Genomic DNA, 18,490 nt, shown 5'->3' with positions numbered 1-18,490 from the left:
AAATAGAAAGAAACCACGGTATCGCCTGCAAGCGCTAGTTCATTTTTCGTCATGTTTATTTCCTAAGCCCGTTGCGCTTGCTATGAAAAGTAGATAAAAAATCGGTTCAAAAACCGCTTTGGATGTTGTTTGTTCTCAGCTGTTGTAAGCCCACTTTGCTGCTGTGTTTTCGACCTCAGTCATGATTTAAAGAATCTACCAGATCAGGCCCGACATGATACATTTTTGTGCCGAGCAGTTCAGAGTTCTCCAGTTTCAGCCTAGTCCCCTCAAGATCATATCTTCTTATAAACGCCTCATGGGCTCCCTGTTTCGCAGATCGACCTCCCATGATGCAGTGCAGTTCGCATTTCTGCAAGATGGTGGAGAAAGTTGACATAGCGATGGTTGGCAACGAATACTTTTTTCAGTGTTTTTGCAGCATTTGAAAGTTTTTAACCAGATAGGGACAGCATTATGGGTGTTAAGGGAGGCGAGGAAGCAGAAACACAAGCTCTTGTGCCAAGCAACGGGGCGACATGGGTGCATCAGTCGCTTGCTCAGGTAAAAGCTAAGCAAAACAAAACTCGACAATTTTATGTGAGCTTATATTACTGAGATGATTCTCGATTTTGCTGTTATTTCAGGTAAAGATTAAGGTGATGCGTGGTCACACGGACTCGGTGAACTCTTGTCGATTCTGTTTTGACGATGCCAAGATTGTGACAGCCTCACACGACAAGACCATCAGATTATGGGTAAATCTATCACTTCAACTCCAACTACATTTAAGCCTAGGCCAGGGAAAATGCAGAAGAAATCGTGGGAAATGTATCAATAAATTTCAAAGCTTCTTGGGTAAGGAAATTTAGGCAAGTGGGTGGAGATGCGTGCAGGCATACTGTAGGTGTTATAAGGTTTGACATTTGGAAGTCTTAGTGGATTGTGTAAGCGCCCTCCTGTTCATATGTCCCTGGCTACGTGTCTGGGAATTGGCACAATATCTACCTATAATAAGTTCTATAGAATGAGGCAGTAGTACAAGTAGTGAGGTTGCAATAAGTGGACAGATATTCTAAAGATAAACAAGGGAGCAAAAAAGAGGGAGAGGGGGTGTTTGTTTTCTTTAAGCTGCACTTCATTCTAACATAAATTATTGCATACAGTATGCGCTCCACCAAATGAGCACCTTGCCTAAATGTGTTGCACTTAATGATATACTGCAATGACTAGGGGGAAAGGGGTACATTATATAGGAAGTAATGAACATTTTATTATTGAAAGCTTGTTTTGTTATGGTTCTGGGAGGATTTTACTCCTGCACATAAAAAAAAAAACATTTTGTATCTATATATAAAACAGCTTTTAGGAATAAGTACCTCCGCCTAATAAGCACCTAGCATGGGACATGAAAAATTAAATAAGCACCTATAATCATTTTTATTTTATTATTTGTTGATGTTTATTGTGATACTTTTCAGGATGCATCTTCAGGGAACCAATTGAAAGTGTACACTGGACACACGTCAATCATTACCAGCTGTCACCCCAACACAACAAGCAGAAAGTGAGTGGGTCAAACCGGAAGAAAACTGTAAGAAAATCAAACAACATCATTCAATAGGTTGCAGGGGCGATACAGGATTTCAAAATAAGGGGTGGTTAATGGCCATATAGATGGCTTATAACTGATCCAGTGGTACTTGGTAGGTCACATAGACCTAACAATACTTCACGCTGAATTAGATTTAGATGATGGATACCCACCCCTCCTGTATTCGCCCCTGGGTTGTCTGAGGCTACAGTAGTGTGTATAATAGAGGGTCTGATGAACAGACTTAGCCGATATAGGACATCCTTTGTACAAACTAATTATAGGCAAAGAGGATCATTTTACATACTTGTTTAATTTTTTGGTGATTATTTTTCTAAATTTTCTTTCTTAATGCACTGCATCTACAGGCCGGAACACCCAGGATTTGCTGGGGGGGATTGCAAAGTCATAGATATCACATTACAGGGCTGTAGCTGGGGGTGGGGCACTGGGGGCTCATGCCCCCCCCCAATATTTTCAAAAATTATAAGGAAATGACCTGTAGGGGCGTGGCCGTGCCCCAAAATATTTTCTTAATGTTTCTGTATTGTGCCCCCCAATATTTCGAGGTCTGCTACTGCACTGCGTTAAAGGATAGTCATTGACAATTAATTATATGCATGATCTAGGCTAATGTTCTCTTTTTCTAGGTTGATATCAGGTGGCTGGGACAAGACCTTGATAATGTGGGATGTTGAGACTGGTTGTGCCTTGGTAAGTGTGTAGATGACCTTATTTACTATTTATTATACTGCAATAAAAAAAATCACACATTACACTAGTGTTCTACTGGCCTAGTAACAACAGTTTGGCTTTGTAGAGAGACAGTGAACAAAACAATATCATCTTGAGACAACATAGTATTAAAAGAGCCAATTTGTAGTGTAATAGAGACCAGATTTGAAAACAAAATCTGTTTCAAAAAATGACTTGTGTACAGTTTCACATCTTAGGGATCTTATTAAAATGAATCACTGAATCGTCTTAATCTGGCATTACTAATTTGAAACACTTAACATCACTAGTGGCAAGCTGTCCAGGAAGGCATTGTGACCACATGTCATTTCTCAAGCGATGGCAAGTACGTGGTGTCTGGAAATGACCTGGACTATGCTGTCTGTGTGTGGGATGCAAGAGATGGCAAGCTGATCAAGAAACTCTTTAGTAAGAAATTTATATACATTGAATAGAATAAGGAGCAATTTCAATCAATCAGCATAAAAAATCTTGTACCAGAACATTTGGAAGTTTGCATCAACAGTTTTGGTGTCTTTTTGAAGATGTTTAAAAGATGTAGTAAACCTGTTATAATCATGTGTGGTGTTCCAAAAGCACTTTCAATGTCAATTTCAACTCATTTTTGGTAGAAAAATTAAATTGTTGAAGTGTTGAAATGATAAATCATTTTTTTTATAAATGTAAGGTAAACCTCTTGAGCCTTAGTTATATGACAGTTTAATAAGATTATCTTATTCCATCCTTTTAATCTCCAGATCACCGTAATACCATCACTTGTTGTCGTTTTTCACCCCTCCACAACCGTATCTGTTCCACATCCATGGACAGCACCACCAAGATTGTAGACGTGCGAACATTTGACACCTCAAGCAACAACGTCACACTTAGTCTTGGGTGAGATGTACACTGATAAATAATAAAAAATAATATCTAAATTCTCAAGTGATGAGCACATGATATTTATTATCTCACACTTTTCCTCAGTGGCCACATCAATATTGTGTCCACCTGTTGCTTCTCAAGTGATGAGCACATGATATTTATTATCTCACACTTTTCCTCAGTGGCCACATCAATATTGTGTCCACCTGTTGCTTCTCAAGTGATGAGCACATGCTGGCAACAGGATCTTGGGACAAGAATATCCAGCTATGGGATGTAGCGACGGGCGTGTACAGGACACAAGGTCCTATAACACTTTCTAAAGGCCATGAGGGCTCAGTGAGTTCCTGTCACTTCACCAGGGATGGTATGTATACAATAATAAGGGACGATATGATTAACATAAGGAATGTCTGTAAAGTATTGCTTTATCCAACAAAAACAATTTCTAGCAGATTTCTGTAAGAAATAGATCCATACGTTTGTCTGACATGTTTCTATTGACTTTATTGAAATTATTGGGAAACTGCATTTATTATGAAAGTCTAGCCATTAGGCAACTGTCTAGGTTATTAGGCTAACAACTTAGTTGCCTAACACTGATATACCAATCACAATGTGGTTGGGATCTAATCAATTGTAAAACCCCTTCCATGTAGCCCCTTTGGCCTTGTCACCTACATACCTGTCATTTCTCCCGCATTAGGCGGGAGTCTCAAGATTTTGGACCCCTTCTTCCGCTTTCCCGCGTTGAGCACAAAATCTCCCGGTTTTTTGCGATTTTAATCGCTTCCGAAAAAAAATTATTCTATAGAAAATCAATAATTCCCATTGCAAACACAATTTATCTAACACCCTTGTGTGATCTATTAGTGGATTTGTTTACAAGAGCTTTCTATACGGCAAATGCCTGCAAGGTTTACCCACCCCTCCCCCAAAAATGAATATACCCACCCCTCCCCCCCAAAAAATCTCAAGCCTTGAGATTTTTGGGGGTTGACAGGTATGCACCTTCTGTATGCTATTGAATTAATCATGTGTGGTTAATTGCTTAATTTTTTCTGTCCCAGGTGAGCTGGGTATTTTTGTGATGCTTATTTTTTTCCTCTTAGGCAAGGCCCTTATTTGGGGGGAGGCACTCTAATTGGAGCAATAACAGTAGCCTAAGTAATGTCATGCCTACAAGGGTTGTTGTTAGCAATATAGAAATTTGTTACCTCTTATGGAGATTTCTATGATTGAAGGCAGTTCTCTGGTCTCTTCATCGTATGATGAAACCTTAGTCATATGGGATGTGGACAACTCCTGCCAGAAGTTTGCATTAAAAGTGAGTAAACTTTAATATAAACAATGTCAATTAATAACTACTCCTTTTGTATTGTTTACAATTTAAAAATACTTCAATTTATTATCAAGAAAACTTCAAAATAACATTATTAAAGATATTTGATTGATATTGACATTATGTTATAATGCCTTGTATACATGTTGACTTTCTGTTGATTATTAATGGCTTTCTTCTTTGTTTAAAGGGTCACGCTGGATGGGTAAATGACTGCAGATTCAGTGATGACCAAAACTGGGTTTTATCATGTTCAAAGGTTTGTTTTATCCTGAAAATTGACCAGGTGGCTAAGAAATAATTCTTCAGGGTTATTCTTTTTGGAGTTTGGCCATTTTTCTTGTCACCCAGATTCAATTCAAGATCTCCCTTCTTTAGCGTTTTGCAAACAACACAGATATACACTGCATTTAAAGCCCCAAAATATCCTGGTTTTATTGCAAATACCTTGGTATTTCAAAGAATGCAGAGGTCTTCATCCTTGAATAATTATTTTGCAGAAAATACTTTTGATATCTAAAAAAGCATTAATGTTAAAGACTTTAAAGAAGTCTTAAAGAAGTCATAATCCTGGCCTATATAAAAAATATGAAAAGCCACAGTACTGTATATGATCATATGAATGTTACATTACCAGGATAAGACTGTGCGGTTATGGAATATTGAGTCAAGCGATGACATTCCAGTCGTTCTGGAGCACAGAAAGAATATTGGTTTGAGGATTGTACAGGTAGGAAGCAAGACAATGCAAACAGCATGGCATAAGCACACTGACAAATGTTTAAAGGGACTGTTTATATCCTTGAAAGCAGAACATGGACATAGGAAAACACCATCCTAGATAGAACAATTAATCTGGCTCTCCTTTCCTTTCTTGCTTCGAAACTCCTCGATCTGTCTCTGTTGTCGCTTATTCTTAAAATTCTACATTTATTAGTGAATCTAGATAGGTAATGCAAATATTTACCCATTTTCTCTTGTTTGCAGTGTATAAGTTGCAGTAAGCCTTTCTCTATTGCTCAGCTGGAGGAGTCTGACAATGTAAAGTACTGTGTTTTCTGTCGTCTTGAGCACCCTTCAATGTACACCCCTCCAGACACTAACTAAGGCATGTGTTCCCGAAAAATGCAGAGCTTTTTTAAGTCTAAGACACTGGTAAGAGACCTGGCTCATGGATGCAGGCCCTTTCATGAACACTAATTTTTGTTAGCTGCCCGAGGAGGAATTTGAAAAGCATGAAATGCAATCCTGAAGACAGAGGCACATTGGAAAGAAATGCATGCTCAAAAAAAATGTGCATAAGCCTATGCTCATAAAATCTTGTTTTTCAAGAAAATCTCATCAGTACAATCAAAGGCAACACATGTGCGCATGGCACATCACATTATCTGTATAACAATAAATCCACATAAGTTATCCCACTTACAGTATTTATAACAGAGCCACCATCATCTTGCCGGTGTTGTGGATCTAAATCACCCTACTGCAAGCTACATTACCGCACTGGAGCGATGTACTGTAAAAGGCTCGACTTGACTGCAGAGCTGTTACAATTAACACCAAGGACTAAGGGATTAGGGAGAGGTTAACAAATTGAACATGTGATTGTATGTCGAATTGTCTGATGACATGGAGTTGAGAAGTTTATGGTGGTCGTGAATAGTAAGACATGCGGTAATGAGCCATACATTTAAATGCATGTAGATTGCATGTACATATAGATATATATTCTGTTATTTTGAAGAAGTGTATGAATATTATAATGTATAATACCTCTCTATGTACAAAGTGTGAAATAAATATTTAATATTATAAAACTCTAAGATTGCTTGTGTTCTATTAACTGTTTCCTAATTGCACCTCTGCCGTTACTGTTGTCTATAAATGTCTTCACTTGCTCTGCACAGGCTTTACCAACCACTCTTGACATTGCCTGGAATACAATGCAATGAACATATGAGAAAAAAATAGAAAGCCCAACCAGTGAAAGGAACAAAATTGCATGACTCTTCCCCCCTAACCCTGGGAACCAGAGACTTTGAGCTTCACTCTCAGAGCCGCAAAGCGGCAACAACAAATGAGCGTGAAGCTAGGAGCCTCTGGTTCCCAGGGTAGTCATCCCTCTCAATTGATACAGAAAAAGGACCGAGGCCTACACTACCTAACTAGCCACCCTCTCAACTTATTCAATAAAAGCCCCATCTTTTTTATGCCACGTTCCCCAGGTGCCCTAGGGGCCAAATATCTTGGGGAAGAGGTTGAAGGATATTTTTGTGGAGGATGTCTTATTGAGAATTCTCACATACTTTGTGTTACAGGATGTCTTTTGGATTTTGGGCTTGCACATTTTTTAGGTAGGGGAGAGGGGACTCTGGCACTCAACGAAAGATGCACAAAGTGTATCGCTAGCCTTGGAGAGATAAGAAAAATTGACTTCTACTGTAACTTTCTATCCTCAGAAAGGATTTGGGCATGATAAAAACAAAGACTCTGTTGACAAACATAATCCACTTCACTATCCGAGCCCCACACCCCCAACAGCGCAACTGCTATCTCCCCTTATATATTCATATATTTTACCTCTACACTTGCTCTGCTAATTACTTCAATACCTGTTGAAATGTTTAAAAAGACAACTTCAATACAATTACTCAATAGTTTTATGTTTTAGAATCCTGATAGTCCAGAAAATACATGATTATAGAAGTATGATTTTAAGTGTGCTCTTAGATCCAGGATGACATTAAAAATTAAAGTTTTTGGTTTCATTTCAGCATTCCCACCAAAGGGTTTCCTTTGTACTTTTAATACTTATAGATTGCGTTATAAGCTAACTCTTCTCATTCTTCTGTGGGATAACGTTTGTTCTTGTTAACACATAGACTAGATGTTGAAATTTTACTGTAGATTCCCCCAAGTTAAATGTTATGTTGTTTGTGAGGCTTACTTTTGAATTCTTTTAGCAGTGCCAATGCCTTCTTTTGACCGAGTCCGGGAATGCTCTGGACGGTGCCAAGAAGTGCTTTGTCTGTCTGTACTGGCTTCATCTTGATACGATATGGATTATTTGCAGGCTTGTTCTCCATTTTCACCATGTGTGCAATAATTTTGCCTGCTTCGCTTTGTGTTGTTACTGGCAACAGTGCAAGTGACCTCTCAATGACTACAAACTTCTGAAGTGCTGCAAAGTACTGTTCACTCAGTGGGGTGCGCTCAGCAATAACGATGCATCGAAATGATGACTAGGAAAGAGAGACACCCCTATTTTAGGATGTGACTATTGGTGGGTGTAGGGGCTGGTGGAACCTTGTTTCGCGTTATATGGCAAATACCTAGAAGATTGTGCACTGGATATGATATGGCTGTCTCTCCTTTAAAAAACCTTATAACTCTTTTGACTACTAGAAATGGGCTTTTTGTTACTCCAGGCAGTTCCACTGAAAACCTCCCCCTCAACGCCCTCTTACCTTTGTCAGTTTGAGGATCCGCCCCTTATAGTCAATCCCGCCAATCAACTCAGCTTCTGGCAGGAATACAATGGCTACTTTGTTAGACGGATGAAAATCTACCAAACTCATGTGGTCATCGTACATAATCCTTATATGGTTTTCTGTGAAAGGAGAAAAGAGATCAACTTTAAGTTTACTACTTGGTACTAAAAATGAACAGCAAGAATTTTAAATTTTGGCACGAAATTATCACCGCAACCCAAACAGGCCTGAAACACAAAAATTATAAGGAAATAAACATAGATACCCTTGATGGACCTCCCAATCTCACTGTCCCGCCATTTCTCATTTAGCAAAACATGTCCAGAAGGAATCAAAGCGCCGTGTAGACGAGGAGTCGACGGAGCCGCCATCTTGGATTCCGCGCCCTTGATATTTCTTACTGCGGCCACTCTCGATAAGGCATGCGTACTCTTTAGTGTAGCATATAACCGCTGACCTAATTTGGTCTTTGAATCTTTGTGAAATTGTCAAGAAAATAGAAATATTTTATATATATTAATTTGCTTTATAATTGTGTATTTATAAGACGGTAGCATGGATGTCGGAGAGCTTCTCTCCTTTCAGGTAAATTTCTACGCGTTTTTATGCAAACTAAAATTAGCAAGTTAGATTTGTCGAAGCCATTACTTTTTGTTCTAAGGTACTCCAGCACTCGCACCATGCATGGTATAGTTTTTTGACCAAACACTGCCTAATTTTCTTATTCCGCGGCACACCTTGCCCTGAAGACTGTCAAAATTTCTTTAAAAAGCAACTGAGATTCTTAATCCATAGACCGGTGGCAGGAGATGTGTAGAATAACAAACAGCATTCCAACTGAAAAACGTATTGCGTTGTTTGTGTTATTAAAAAGCCTGACAAAGGTGGTAAAAACAAAAGAAAGTCAAGTGGCCATGACGAGGATGAGGAGGAGACTCAACGTAAGAAGAAGCCATTACCAATTCAAGAGGAATTCTCCAGAGAATTGACCGAGGAAGAGAGAGAGAGGATCCTGGAAATGGTGGAAAATGAACCAGAGGTATAGTAAACTCTAACCTCGTTATTGCAGACAGGAAAACAGTAAACTCTCAATTAATGGGTACCCCACTGTTACGAACACCTTGTTATTGCAGACAGGAAAACAGTAAACTCTCATTTAATGGGTACCCCACTGTTACGAACACCTTGTCATTGCAGACAGAAAGATGTACCACAATTATTCAAATAAGCACCCTTTCCCCTCCCACCTAAAAAAGATCTCACCAAAAGGATTCTATTGAATTTGGTAAAGCTTCATATTATTCACCTAACATTGACTTTCTCGCATTACAACACAGGTCTGCTAATTATATCATCAACTTCTATATCCATATGAGCACAAAACTGATATTTTCCACCACAATGAAATACGTGCCCCTATTCCAATTAGAAAATGATCACTGCAACTGGACCAATCAGCGCTCTCCATTTCAACCCCCTAAATCTCATAGTTATTAAGGTGTCAAGCAGCAAGGGCATTGAACAATAGGGAAATAGTGGGAAATGTAGTTCGTAATTAGTGGTTATCTACTTAGTGATTAGTATTCCCTAATTTGCAACTTTGTCATTTCAAAATATCTTGTGGCAGTGTTAATTTTTTTAAGAAAGTTAGATAATGTCCGCTCATGTTCTATGGAATTTAGGGCACGAATTAAAAAAAATCTGCTCGTGCTGTGCACTCACTGATTTTTTGTTAATTCGTGCCCTAAATCCCATTAAACACTTGTGTCCATTATCTAACCCTTACACAAGTAACCCCCCAAAGACTTGAAAAATAGAATACCCACCACAGACTCTTACTTGAATCATTACTATAATCAATGCCATCCTGTCTAGATTTGAATCCAACAATTCCTACGTATTTCTAGGGGGAGGCTTTAGATGCAAGTGCTGTGAAAAAGATGCTTTTGGCATTTGAAAAGAAAGTCACCAAAAATCAAGAAATGAGAATAAAATATCCAGACAATCCAGAAAAGTGAGTATGATTTATCATCATTAGTCAGTAGGTCGGGGTTAAAGTCTGATAATCCTTTGAAGTTAGGGCACTGTTCTTGGTCCCCCTTCGCCAGGTTACCCAAATGGCCATACATATTATTAGGATGTGGTATAATTAGGAGGTGCCAAATAAAATATTGTACTTTTTCCCTCCTGCATTCAGGGGGTTTATTGTTACCATGTTGGCTTGAATTAACTGTAATGTTTTGTTTATGTGCTACAGGTTTATGGAATCTGAACTAGATCTGAACGAAGAGGTGCAGAAATTACATGTTTTAGCTACTGTCCCAGAGATGTATCACTCTATTGTGGACCTTAATGCTGTTAATACAATGTTGGGGCTTATAAGCCATGATAATACTGGTATCCTTGCTAAGTAAATTCACTTGGTGCTATTGCAGGTTTGTTTTTTCTTGGTATGGAAGCATCATATCTGTATAAACCACATATAGAAGATATATAAGATTAGAATATCAATTCTGAGAGGTTACATGGAGACCTTAATAAGTATAAATTAAGAATGAACAATTTTAGAATAAGCAGTTCCTGTTTTTTTAATTTTTATCAAGGTCAGCAGAACTCTTATGTAATTTTTCTGGAACCTTGGCGTAAACCTGGATGGATCCGTTGGCAGACTCTCACTGTGTATCACCTGTGTCTCTCACCAATTAGTTGGTTCTCACCTTTGCTCAAAGGGTTTTTCTCTGGGTCCCTGGTTTCTTCCTCTCACCCCTTCATAAATGAGCTATATTATGTAAACTTTGTTTCTTTGACAAGTTCTCTCAGATATCTCTATTGCTGTGATTGATTTACTACAAGAAATGACAGATGTGGACACTCTAAATGAGAGCAAGGAGGGTGCGTCTGCTCTGATAGATGCACTGGTAAGATCCACTAGAATAGGAAACTTGCACTAAGACATTATTGCCCTTTTTGATTGTTAAAGCCACATTGTCACCAGTTTACTTCAACCCTTAAAAGACAAAAGAATCTATTAGAATCCAAGATATTTAACCCGCCATCCACTCTAAATTATCAATCACAACTAAAAAGAAACTTCCAATAGACACACTGCTTTCAATACTCTGAAATATTTTTCTCGTTTACTGTTAAAATCACCGCAGATTGTTACATAATCGATTGGAAGTAAACTGGTGACAACATGGCTTTAAAATCATGCCATACAAACACAGAAATGGCTGCAGCCGTCATGTATTCCGGCTTGCTATTACTTGTGTCATTCATAAGTATATTACACTTGTATCCCAGCTTGCTGTTATCCTTGCCATTGATAAGTATAAAGTAGATTGACAAAACATTGTCATCAACCGGCTTCTATGCCAGCATGGTAAGCTGGGTAAAAAACACTGAAGCGCCTTGCTTTATACTGTATATATGCCACCGCATAACTTTAGGCTTAGATGTGGTGGCTAATATATGAAGCTAGGCGCTTCAATGGTTTTTACCCATGCATACATACGGGCTTGTCGCGTAGTCACGAAGCCTGTTGACGACAACATTTTGTCAAGCGACTGTATTTCCCTTGTAATTACAACTTGCTATTATCCATGCCATTGATAATTATATTACCCTTGTATCCCAGCTTGAAGGTCAGGTGATTGCCTTGCTAGTACAGAACCTTGAAAGACTGGATGAGTCGATCAAAGAGGAGAGTGATGGTGTGCACAACACCCTTGGAATAGTTGAGAACATGACAGAGCTACAAGATAACGTCAGTCTTGCGGCTGGCGAACAGGGGCTGCTCAGCTGGATTTTAAGAAGATTAAAGGTGAATCTTTAGGAGACTTGGTCAGCCTACACTTTGTTATATTTTCCTTTTGATAGGTGATTACAAAGTTATTACTTAATTAAAAAATAGCTTTATCTTTGGTCTAAAAAATTCAATCATTAAAAATGCCAATGGGATTGTAAATAGGCAAGGAGGACCAAAGTCTTTCTCATTTCTTCTACAAACTAACACATAAATTATTGGGAAATGTCCTTATAATGGGTGGTAAGACATAGAACTGCACAATATAATAAACAAGTTTCTGCTTTTTTTTTAATTTGTTTTCTGCATTTTCTAATGGGAATTCAGTTATTGGTGTAAGATTTATGTAGAACATGGCTAGAAGGGAAACAGAAATTACTTCTGAGTTAGTGGGAGCTCAAGTTGTTTATCTTGTTGTCTGTTGTTTATCTTTTATTATGTGCCTTCACCTTCAACAGATCCTGTGCAATTTTCAGTTCCCTCCGCTGTCACTGTAACTTTTCTTACTGTTTGTCACTGTCTTTTTATCTTAAGTTTAATTTAGAGATTTTCTACACTGCATGCATGGCAAATTTCTTTTTTTCTTTTTCAGCAAAAGCCTCCATATGACTCAAATAAGCTATATGCTAGTGAGATCCTTTCTATTCTTCTACAAAACACAGAGGGTAGGTACATAAATATTCATAGAATGTTTAAATTAAAATAACAACCTTTAGTTTACTTCATTTTTACATTATTCTTCTCTTTCAGAAAACAGACAACTGTTAGGAGAGCTAAATGGAATTGATACCCTTCTGCAATGTTTATCTGTAAGTAGACAGTTAAAGAAGTCGGGATCATTCCTCCTACTTTCCCCAATACAGCTTCCAGCTTCCTGCTTAACTTATATCATATCAGATGTGTGGTACTTAGACCATTTATGACTCTTGTACTCTGCAAAGAAAATTTTATCATAATGTCTTGATTATTTACTCAAACTTGTTAAAAAAGTTGTTGTTCTCATTAACTTCAAAGTCATTTGAACAAGCAATATGATAAACCTCGTTAACTTAAAAAGTCATTTGAATGTGTAAAAAGTCTTTCTCATTTACAAGTCAAAAAAGCTGTTTGATTTATTTTAAAAACTGTTCAAACAGAATTACGAATAGTCGAACGAGTTGGCATGCTATTTTTTATGTCCTTTTATTTCATTATCATCACTACAGTATTTGAAAAAAAATGTTGGATTTATTGCTTTATTTAAATTGCTACAGTTTAATCTTATATTCTTTTTTTAAATTATTTCAATCATTTTTTTGTTATATTTTTAGAATATTGATGTATATTTTTGTGTCCCTCAAATTAGCACAGGTGTAACACCCCAGGCCAGATGGCTTTGTCACTTTGATTAAGTTATCACCTACAAATATTATTGTCTTATATAGCTATACAAGCGCTATGATCCTACAACTTCAGACGAGACTGAGTATATGGAAAATCTGTTTAACTGCCTCTGCTCCTCCTTGATGTTCAACCCCAACAAGGACCTGTTCCTGCGTGGTGAAGGTCTTCAGCTCATGATTCTAATGTTGAGGTATTTTATAAACCTAGTGATACAGCCTTGTCTCCAAAAGAACCAGGGCTCAAGATCAGGTCAACTTGTTGTAAATACCCAGCTCTCTATATTTGGGACTCTGAATCCTTTGTCTGCGCGGATAAGGATGTTCTTCCAGAGGTCCTGTCTCTCATAGCACTTCATTAACCTGTATAGGGAGACAAAAAATAACTATTTGGCATGCTTGCCCATGGTACCATTCTCAGCGACAGTGCTCGCATACAAACTTGCACTCAGTAGTTAACTGCATAGAGTAGAATGTATCATTCCACACTATGATGAGTAAAGATAGTCACATGTCTCTATAAATACTAAACATTTTATTTATTTCAATTCTTCCCACATGTCTTTGTTAAAATTCTATATAAATACTAAACATTTTATTTATTTCAATTCTTCCTACCCCTCCCTAAACTATTGTGCCTGGTTTTGACGAGCCTAGTTTTCCACTGCACCACCAAAGTGATAAACCATGGTTTCCCCCACACCCCAGCAGTCATTGTACATTAACATATTTCCTTGTTTCCCTAAGGGAGAAGAAGATGTCCCGGCGAAGTTCCTTAAAGGTTCTGGACTATGCCATGCAGGGGCCTGAGGGCTCTGATAATTGCGGCAAGTTTGTGGAGTTCCTGGGACTTAGATGTCTTTTTCCATTATTTATGAAGGTGGGTGCTTAAACGAGCATGCTGCTTCCGGTGCTTTGTTGATGTATTATTAAAGATTTGCTGGGCTTTTATTTTATTTGCAGCCGGTGAAGAAAACCAAAAAGTTAGGAGGATCGGAAGAAGAGTATGAAGGTGAAGAAATATTAATAATTCTAATATGATTTTAAATAATACTAATACGATTATTAATCATACTAATATGATAATTAATAATACTAATATGATTTACTTTAGAATTTTCGATATGATAATTTAGAATAGCGATATTTTGAAACTGTTTTATTATGAGACTGACTGTGTAGTTTTTACAGACACTTGAGGAATGCTTGTCAATTGATTTGAATTGATTTGGGAGATTCACTTGGTATTATTTGTATGTATATAAAAAGAATTTCTTCTTGAAACCCTTTTGCTATGATATAAAGATGATGTAATGTTTTAGAAAAGAAATTGTGGATATATTAATATGACAATACATCTTTATATTATAAAATCTGTATCAAATAATAATTCCCATTGAAATAAAAAGACCCAAGTATTTATACATCTTTTTGCAATATTGTGATGAACTTCAAACTGGATAGGGATTACAAAAGTGAAATGGACTAACGATTTCTAACAATAACATCCTGATTCCTTGTAGAACACACTACATCCATTCTCGCCTCCCTGTTCAAGAACCTTACGGGAAACTTACGCAGTCGACTTGTGCAGAAGTTTGTAGAAAATGATCATATCAAGGTGGACCGGCTGATGGAGCTACACTTCAAATACTACCAGCGAGTCCAGGAAGTTGACGCCAAGATAGAGGAGGAGAAACAGGTGAGAAATGTGGCAGGGCGGGGTCAAGGTGAGAGGGGAAGGTCCAGGATGACAGGGTAGGGAGAAAGGTCCAGGGGGGGACAGGATATGGGGGAGGGTGCAGGGTAGGGAGAAAGGTCCAGGGGGGGGACAGGATATGGGGGGAGGGTGCAGGGTAGGGAGAAAGGTCCAGGGGGGGACAGGATATGGGGGGAGGGTGCAGGGTAGGGAGAAAGGTCCAGGGGGGGCAGGATATGGGGACAGGGGGAGGGTGTAGGGTAGGGAGAAAGGTCCAGGGGGGGCAGGATATGGGGGAGGTTGCAGGGTAGGGAGAAAGGTCCAGGGGGGGCAGGATGGGGGATGGGTGCAGGGTAAGGAGAAAGGTCCAGGGGGATGCAGGATATGGGGAGGTTGCAGGGTAGGGAGAAAGGTCCAGGGGGGGCAGGATATGGGGGAGGTTGCAGGGTAGGGAGAAAGGTCCAGGGGGGGCAGGATGGGGGATGGGTGCAGGGTAAGGAGAAAGGTCCAGGGGGGGCAGGATATGGGGGAGGGTGCAGGGTAGGGAGAAAGGTCCAGGGGGGGCAGGATATGGGGGAGGGTGCAGGGTAGGGAGAAAGGTCCAGGGGGGGCAGGATATGGGGGAGGGTGCAGGGTAGGGAGAAAGGTCCAGGGGGGACAGGATATGGGGGAGGGTGCAGGGTAGGGAGAAAGGTCCAGGGGGACAGGATATGGGGGGAAGGTTCAGGGTAGGGAGAAAGGTCCAGGGGGGACAGGATATGGGGGGAGGGTGCAGGGTAAGGAGAAAGGTCCAGGGGGACAGGATATGGAGGAGGGTGCAGGGTAGGGAGAAAGGTCCAGGGGGGACAGGATATGGGGGGAGGGTGCAGGGTAGGGAGAAAGGTCCAGGGGGGACAGGATATGGGGGAGGGTGCAGGGTAGGGAGAAAGGTCCAGGGGGGACAGGATATGGGGGAGGGTGCAGGGTAGGGAGAAAGGTCCAGGGGGGGGGCAGGATATGGGGGAGGGTGCAGGGTAGGGAGAAAGGTCCAGGGGGGGGCAGGATATGGGGGAGGGTGCAGGGTAGGCAGGAAGGTCCAGGGGGGCAGGATATGGGGTGCAGGATAAGGGGGAGGGTCTAGGGACATGGTACAAAAGTAGATGAAACACAGACAGAACAGGGAGTCACTATGCTTTCATGAAAAGAATGAAAATGAAAAGGTTGACTAAAATCCTTTATTTTGATTCCTGATAAAAAGATATGAACAAAAAAAAATTGAAACAATGTTATGGCCTCATATATAGCTTTCATAAAAGGATTTAAACTCACCATAGGCCACCCTTCACCCCACGCCTTTTTGTTTTCTGAGGAGAACAAAATATTAAGAACCTAGGATGCTGTTTTATGTATGGAAATATAATAGACCAAAGCCAGGCGTGTCCTCTGATGTAACAAACAGAGATAAAATCATGAGGGCTAGCCCTTGATTACACAACAAAATGAATTGCAGTTTTTGTTTTCTGAGGAGAACAAAATATTAAGAACCTAGGATGCTGTTTTATGTATGGCAGTGTGTAAAGGGAAATATAATAGACCACAGCCAGGCGTGTCCATTGATGTAACAAACAGAGATAAAATCATTATGGCTAGCACTTGACAACAAAATGAATTGCAGGAACTGATTGATGAAGGAGAAGAAATAGACGAAGATACAGAAGACATGTTCTACATTAGAAGATTAGACGCTGGATTATTCACTCTACAACTCATTGACTGTATCATGCTGGAGAGCTGCTGCTCAGGGGTGCCTTCGGTACGTACTCAGTCTACTTCTATAGGTGATTTGTCTACTGTTCCTCGGTAGGTTATCAGTCTACTTCTGTAGGTAATTGATCTGCCACAGCAGGTTATCGGTCTTTTTCTGTGGGTAACCGGTTTCCTCATTATTTAATTAGTCTACCTTAGTAAGTAATCAGTCTACCACTGTAGGTAAAAAGTTTACCTCGGTTTACCTCGTTTTTTAACTGCATCGGAATATCTTATTCCCTAAGCAAGAGCAGTGACTAACTGCTGATGTTTGAAGCCTGGGATTGACAAGGCCACCCTGGGGCACCATTTAGAGCATGAGATTTGTTATAGACCCCGGGGGATTTATAGTGGCGCTGATTATGTTCTTGCGTGGTTATTTTCTGCTCACTAGATCAAACAGCACGTGTTAGCGCTACTAAACCAACATGGCGGTTCCATGAAAGATATCAAGGCGGTCATGAGAGGTAAGTTGCAAGTTGTGCCACGATATGAAGCACATTCAAATGTGGATGCAAGATGATTGAATACGAACACATATCTCCATTTTAGCATTTTGGCCTGACTCACAGAATCGGTGTGAAACAAGGGGTAGAGCAACCATGGCTAGGAGGCAAGGGTGGGGCATGCCTCCTCCTTGTATGGCAGATTTTCTAACAAAAAATGCCCCCATTTCTTCCTACTCTTCCATCAGCATATCTTTGTCACGACCCTTCTTTGGCCGTCTTTCCTCCACCTCATACCTCTCACCCCATAGCCCCCATCTCCATATCCCACCATTCCCTAGCCCCTATCTCCCTATCCCACCACTCCCTAGCCCCCATCTCCCTACCCCACCACTCCCTAGCCCCCACCTCCCTATCCCACCACTCCCTAGCCCCCACCTCCCTATCCCACCACTACCCAGCCCCCATCTCTCTATCCCACCACTCCCTAGCCCCCACCTTCCTATCCCACCACTCCTTAGCCCCCATCTCCATATCCCACCACTCCCCAGCCCCCATCTCCCTATCCCACCGCTCCCTAGCCCCCAGCTCCCTATTCCACCACTCCTTCCCCTCACACGCTCACACATCCCTATCATCATCACCCCTAATAGTTCCAGACTATGTTACTTGAAGGTAATCGTGTTTTGTTTGTACCAACCGTAGAATACGCAGCTAGTGTTGGAGACGCCAAAAGCAAGGAAAGCAGAGAGATGGAGAAAAACCGCCTGCTGTCACTAATTGATCGGTTTTAATCATTAGTGCATGCGCGTAGAAACTCAGCAGATGTACAGTGAATGACTCGGACCAAGAGTAAGCTGGAAGAAGGCTGGAAGACGAATCTGCGATAGTAGTACAAGACGAACTAGTGTGATGCATGTTGAGGAGACTGGAGAAGAAAGCTTTAGCTATTCAATAGACTGATACCAAGTGTTCTATATACCAACCCACACTTGTTATTTCACGTGTTCATCCGGAACAAACCTACTCGTTGAGTTCTGAGCATAAAGACGGTTCGGGGACCATAACCATGTTCTAAAAGAAAACCTGTACATATAGTTATCTTGAGTCTGTGACATTCATTAGTGCACCGCCTTGTGTGCCAAGATGAGCCAAAACAGTTGGGTGTGCACCATTGAACGGGGAAGAAATAAAACTGATTAATGTGATAAAGGCTGTTCTGTTGACCTCTTCCTCCCTGTCTGCTATCTACCACCCCTTTCCTCCCCTCCGACCTACCTCTTGACCACCCTTTCCTCCGACCTACCTTTTGACCACTCCGCTCACCCCTCCGACCTACCTCTTGCGCCA

The 18,490-nt window shown here is 40.2% G+C and overlaps 3 protein-coding genes and 1 long non-coding RNA gene across 5 annotated transcripts; 2 read left to right on the top strand and 2 right to left on the bottom strand.

Moving 5' to 3' along the window:
* The first annotated feature begins 329 nt into the window (after positions 1-329).
* On the top strand, positions 330-6,358 carry LOC5511871 (WD repeat-containing protein 88). The gene is made up of 11 exons (XM_048720719.1): positions 330-543; positions 627-737; positions 1,461-1,546; positions 2,224-2,287; positions 2,599-2,737; positions 3,067-3,205; positions 3,376-3,560; positions 4,438-4,520; positions 4,726-4,794; positions 5,173-5,265; positions 5,523-6,358. The coding sequence occupies exons 1-11, from the start codon at positions 457-459 to the stop codon at positions 5,640-5,642; spliced, it is 1,176 nt and encodes a 391-aa protein (XP_048576676.1). The 5' UTR covers positions 330-456; the 3' UTR covers positions 5,643-6,358.
* LOC116618008 lies at positions 1,405-5,311 on the bottom strand. Its single transcript, XR_007306260.1, has 3 exons — positions 5,170-5,311; positions 4,411-5,051; positions 1,405-3,217 (listed from the first exon to the last, which is right to left on the bottom strand). It is a non-coding gene; the product is annotated as an uncharacterized LOC116618008 (long non-coding RNA).
* LOC5511903 (Fanconi anemia core complex-associated protein 24) lies at positions 6,318-8,487 on the bottom strand. Its single transcript, XM_001632228.3, has 5 exons — positions 8,292-8,487; positions 8,003-8,145; positions 7,483-7,777; positions 7,116-7,147; positions 6,318-6,468 (listed from the first exon to the last, which is right to left on the bottom strand). The coding sequence occupies exons 1-5, from the start codon at positions 8,395-8,397 to the stop codon at positions 6,355-6,357; spliced, it is 690 nt and encodes a 229-aa protein (XP_001632278.2). The 5' UTR covers positions 8,398-8,487; the 3' UTR covers positions 6,318-6,354.
* On the top strand, positions 8,471-18,348 carry LOC5511904 (beta-catenin-like protein 1). 2 transcript variants are annotated; one of them, XM_001632188.3, is made up of 15 exons: positions 8,471-8,611; positions 8,901-9,065; positions 9,934-10,040; positions 10,284-10,423; positions 10,847-10,944; positions 11,664-11,849; positions 12,424-12,496; positions 12,582-12,640; positions 13,256-13,404; positions 13,958-14,090; positions 14,174-14,222; positions 14,734-14,912; positions 16,564-16,701; positions 17,089-17,161; positions 17,846-18,348. In XM_001632188.3, exons 1-15 carry the CDS (start codon positions 8,582-8,584, stop codon positions 17,932-17,934), a joined length of 1,668 nt encoding a protein of 555 aa, XP_001632238.2. In that variant the 5' UTR covers positions 8,471-8,581; the 3' UTR covers positions 17,935-18,348. The 2 variants fall into 2 exon arrangements, with proteins under 2 accessions (XP_001632238.2, XP_048576674.1); XM_048720717.1 differs by having other exon boundaries at positions 8,487-8,611; positions 8,822-9,065.
* The last annotated feature ends 142 nt before the right edge of the window (positions 18,349-18,490 follow it).

The sequence above is a fragment of the Nematostella vectensis genome, chromosome 13, assembly GCF_932526225.1.
Source record: "Nematostella vectensis chromosome 13, jaNemVect1.1, whole genome shotgun sequence".
Lineage (NCBI taxonomy): Eukaryota > Metazoa > Cnidaria > Anthozoa > Actiniaria > Edwardsiidae > Nematostella > Nematostella vectensis.
The sequence above is the reverse complement of the archived record's forward strand: the minus strand, read 5'-3'. Positions and strand labels throughout refer to the sequence as shown.

Bases quoted from the DNA above. Each gene is read 5' to 3' on its own strand.
- LOC5511904 (XM_001632188.3), top strand. From the start codon at position 8,582: ATGGATGTCGGAGAGCTTCTCTCCTTTCAG. The intron at 16,702-17,088 runs GTACGTACTCAG...TCTGCTCACTAG, and splicing joins GCTGCTCAGGGGTGCCTTCG to ATCAAACAGCACGTGTTAGC. The intron at 17,162-17,845 runs GTAAGTTGCAAG...TACCAACCGTAG, and splicing joins TATCAAGGCGGTCATGAGAG to AATACGCAGCTAGTGTTGGA.
- LOC5511903 (XM_001632228.3), bottom strand. From the start codon at position 8,397: ATGGCGGCTCCGTCGACTCCTCGTCTACACGGCGCTTTGATTCCTTCT. The intron at 7,778-8,002 runs GTAAGAGGGCGT...TCTCTTTCCTAG, and splicing joins GGATCCTCAAACTGACAAAG to TCATCATTTCGATGCATCGT. The intron at 6,469-7,115 runs GTAAAATATATG...ATTGTATTCCAG, and splicing joins TTAGCAGAGCAAGTGTAGAG to GCAATGTCAAGAGTGGTTGG.
- LOC5511871 (XM_048720719.1), top strand. From the start codon at position 457: ATGGGTGTTAAGGGAGGCGAGGAAGCAGAAACACAAGCTCTTGTGCCA. The intron at 2,288-2,598 runs GTAAGTGTGTAG...TAACATCACTAG, and splicing joins TTGAGACTGGTTGTGCCTTG to TGGCAAGCTGTCCAGGAAGG. The intron at 5,266-5,522 runs GTAGGAAGCAAG...TCTTGTTTGCAG, and splicing joins TTGGTTTGAGGATTGTACAG to TGTATAAGTTGCAGTAAGCC.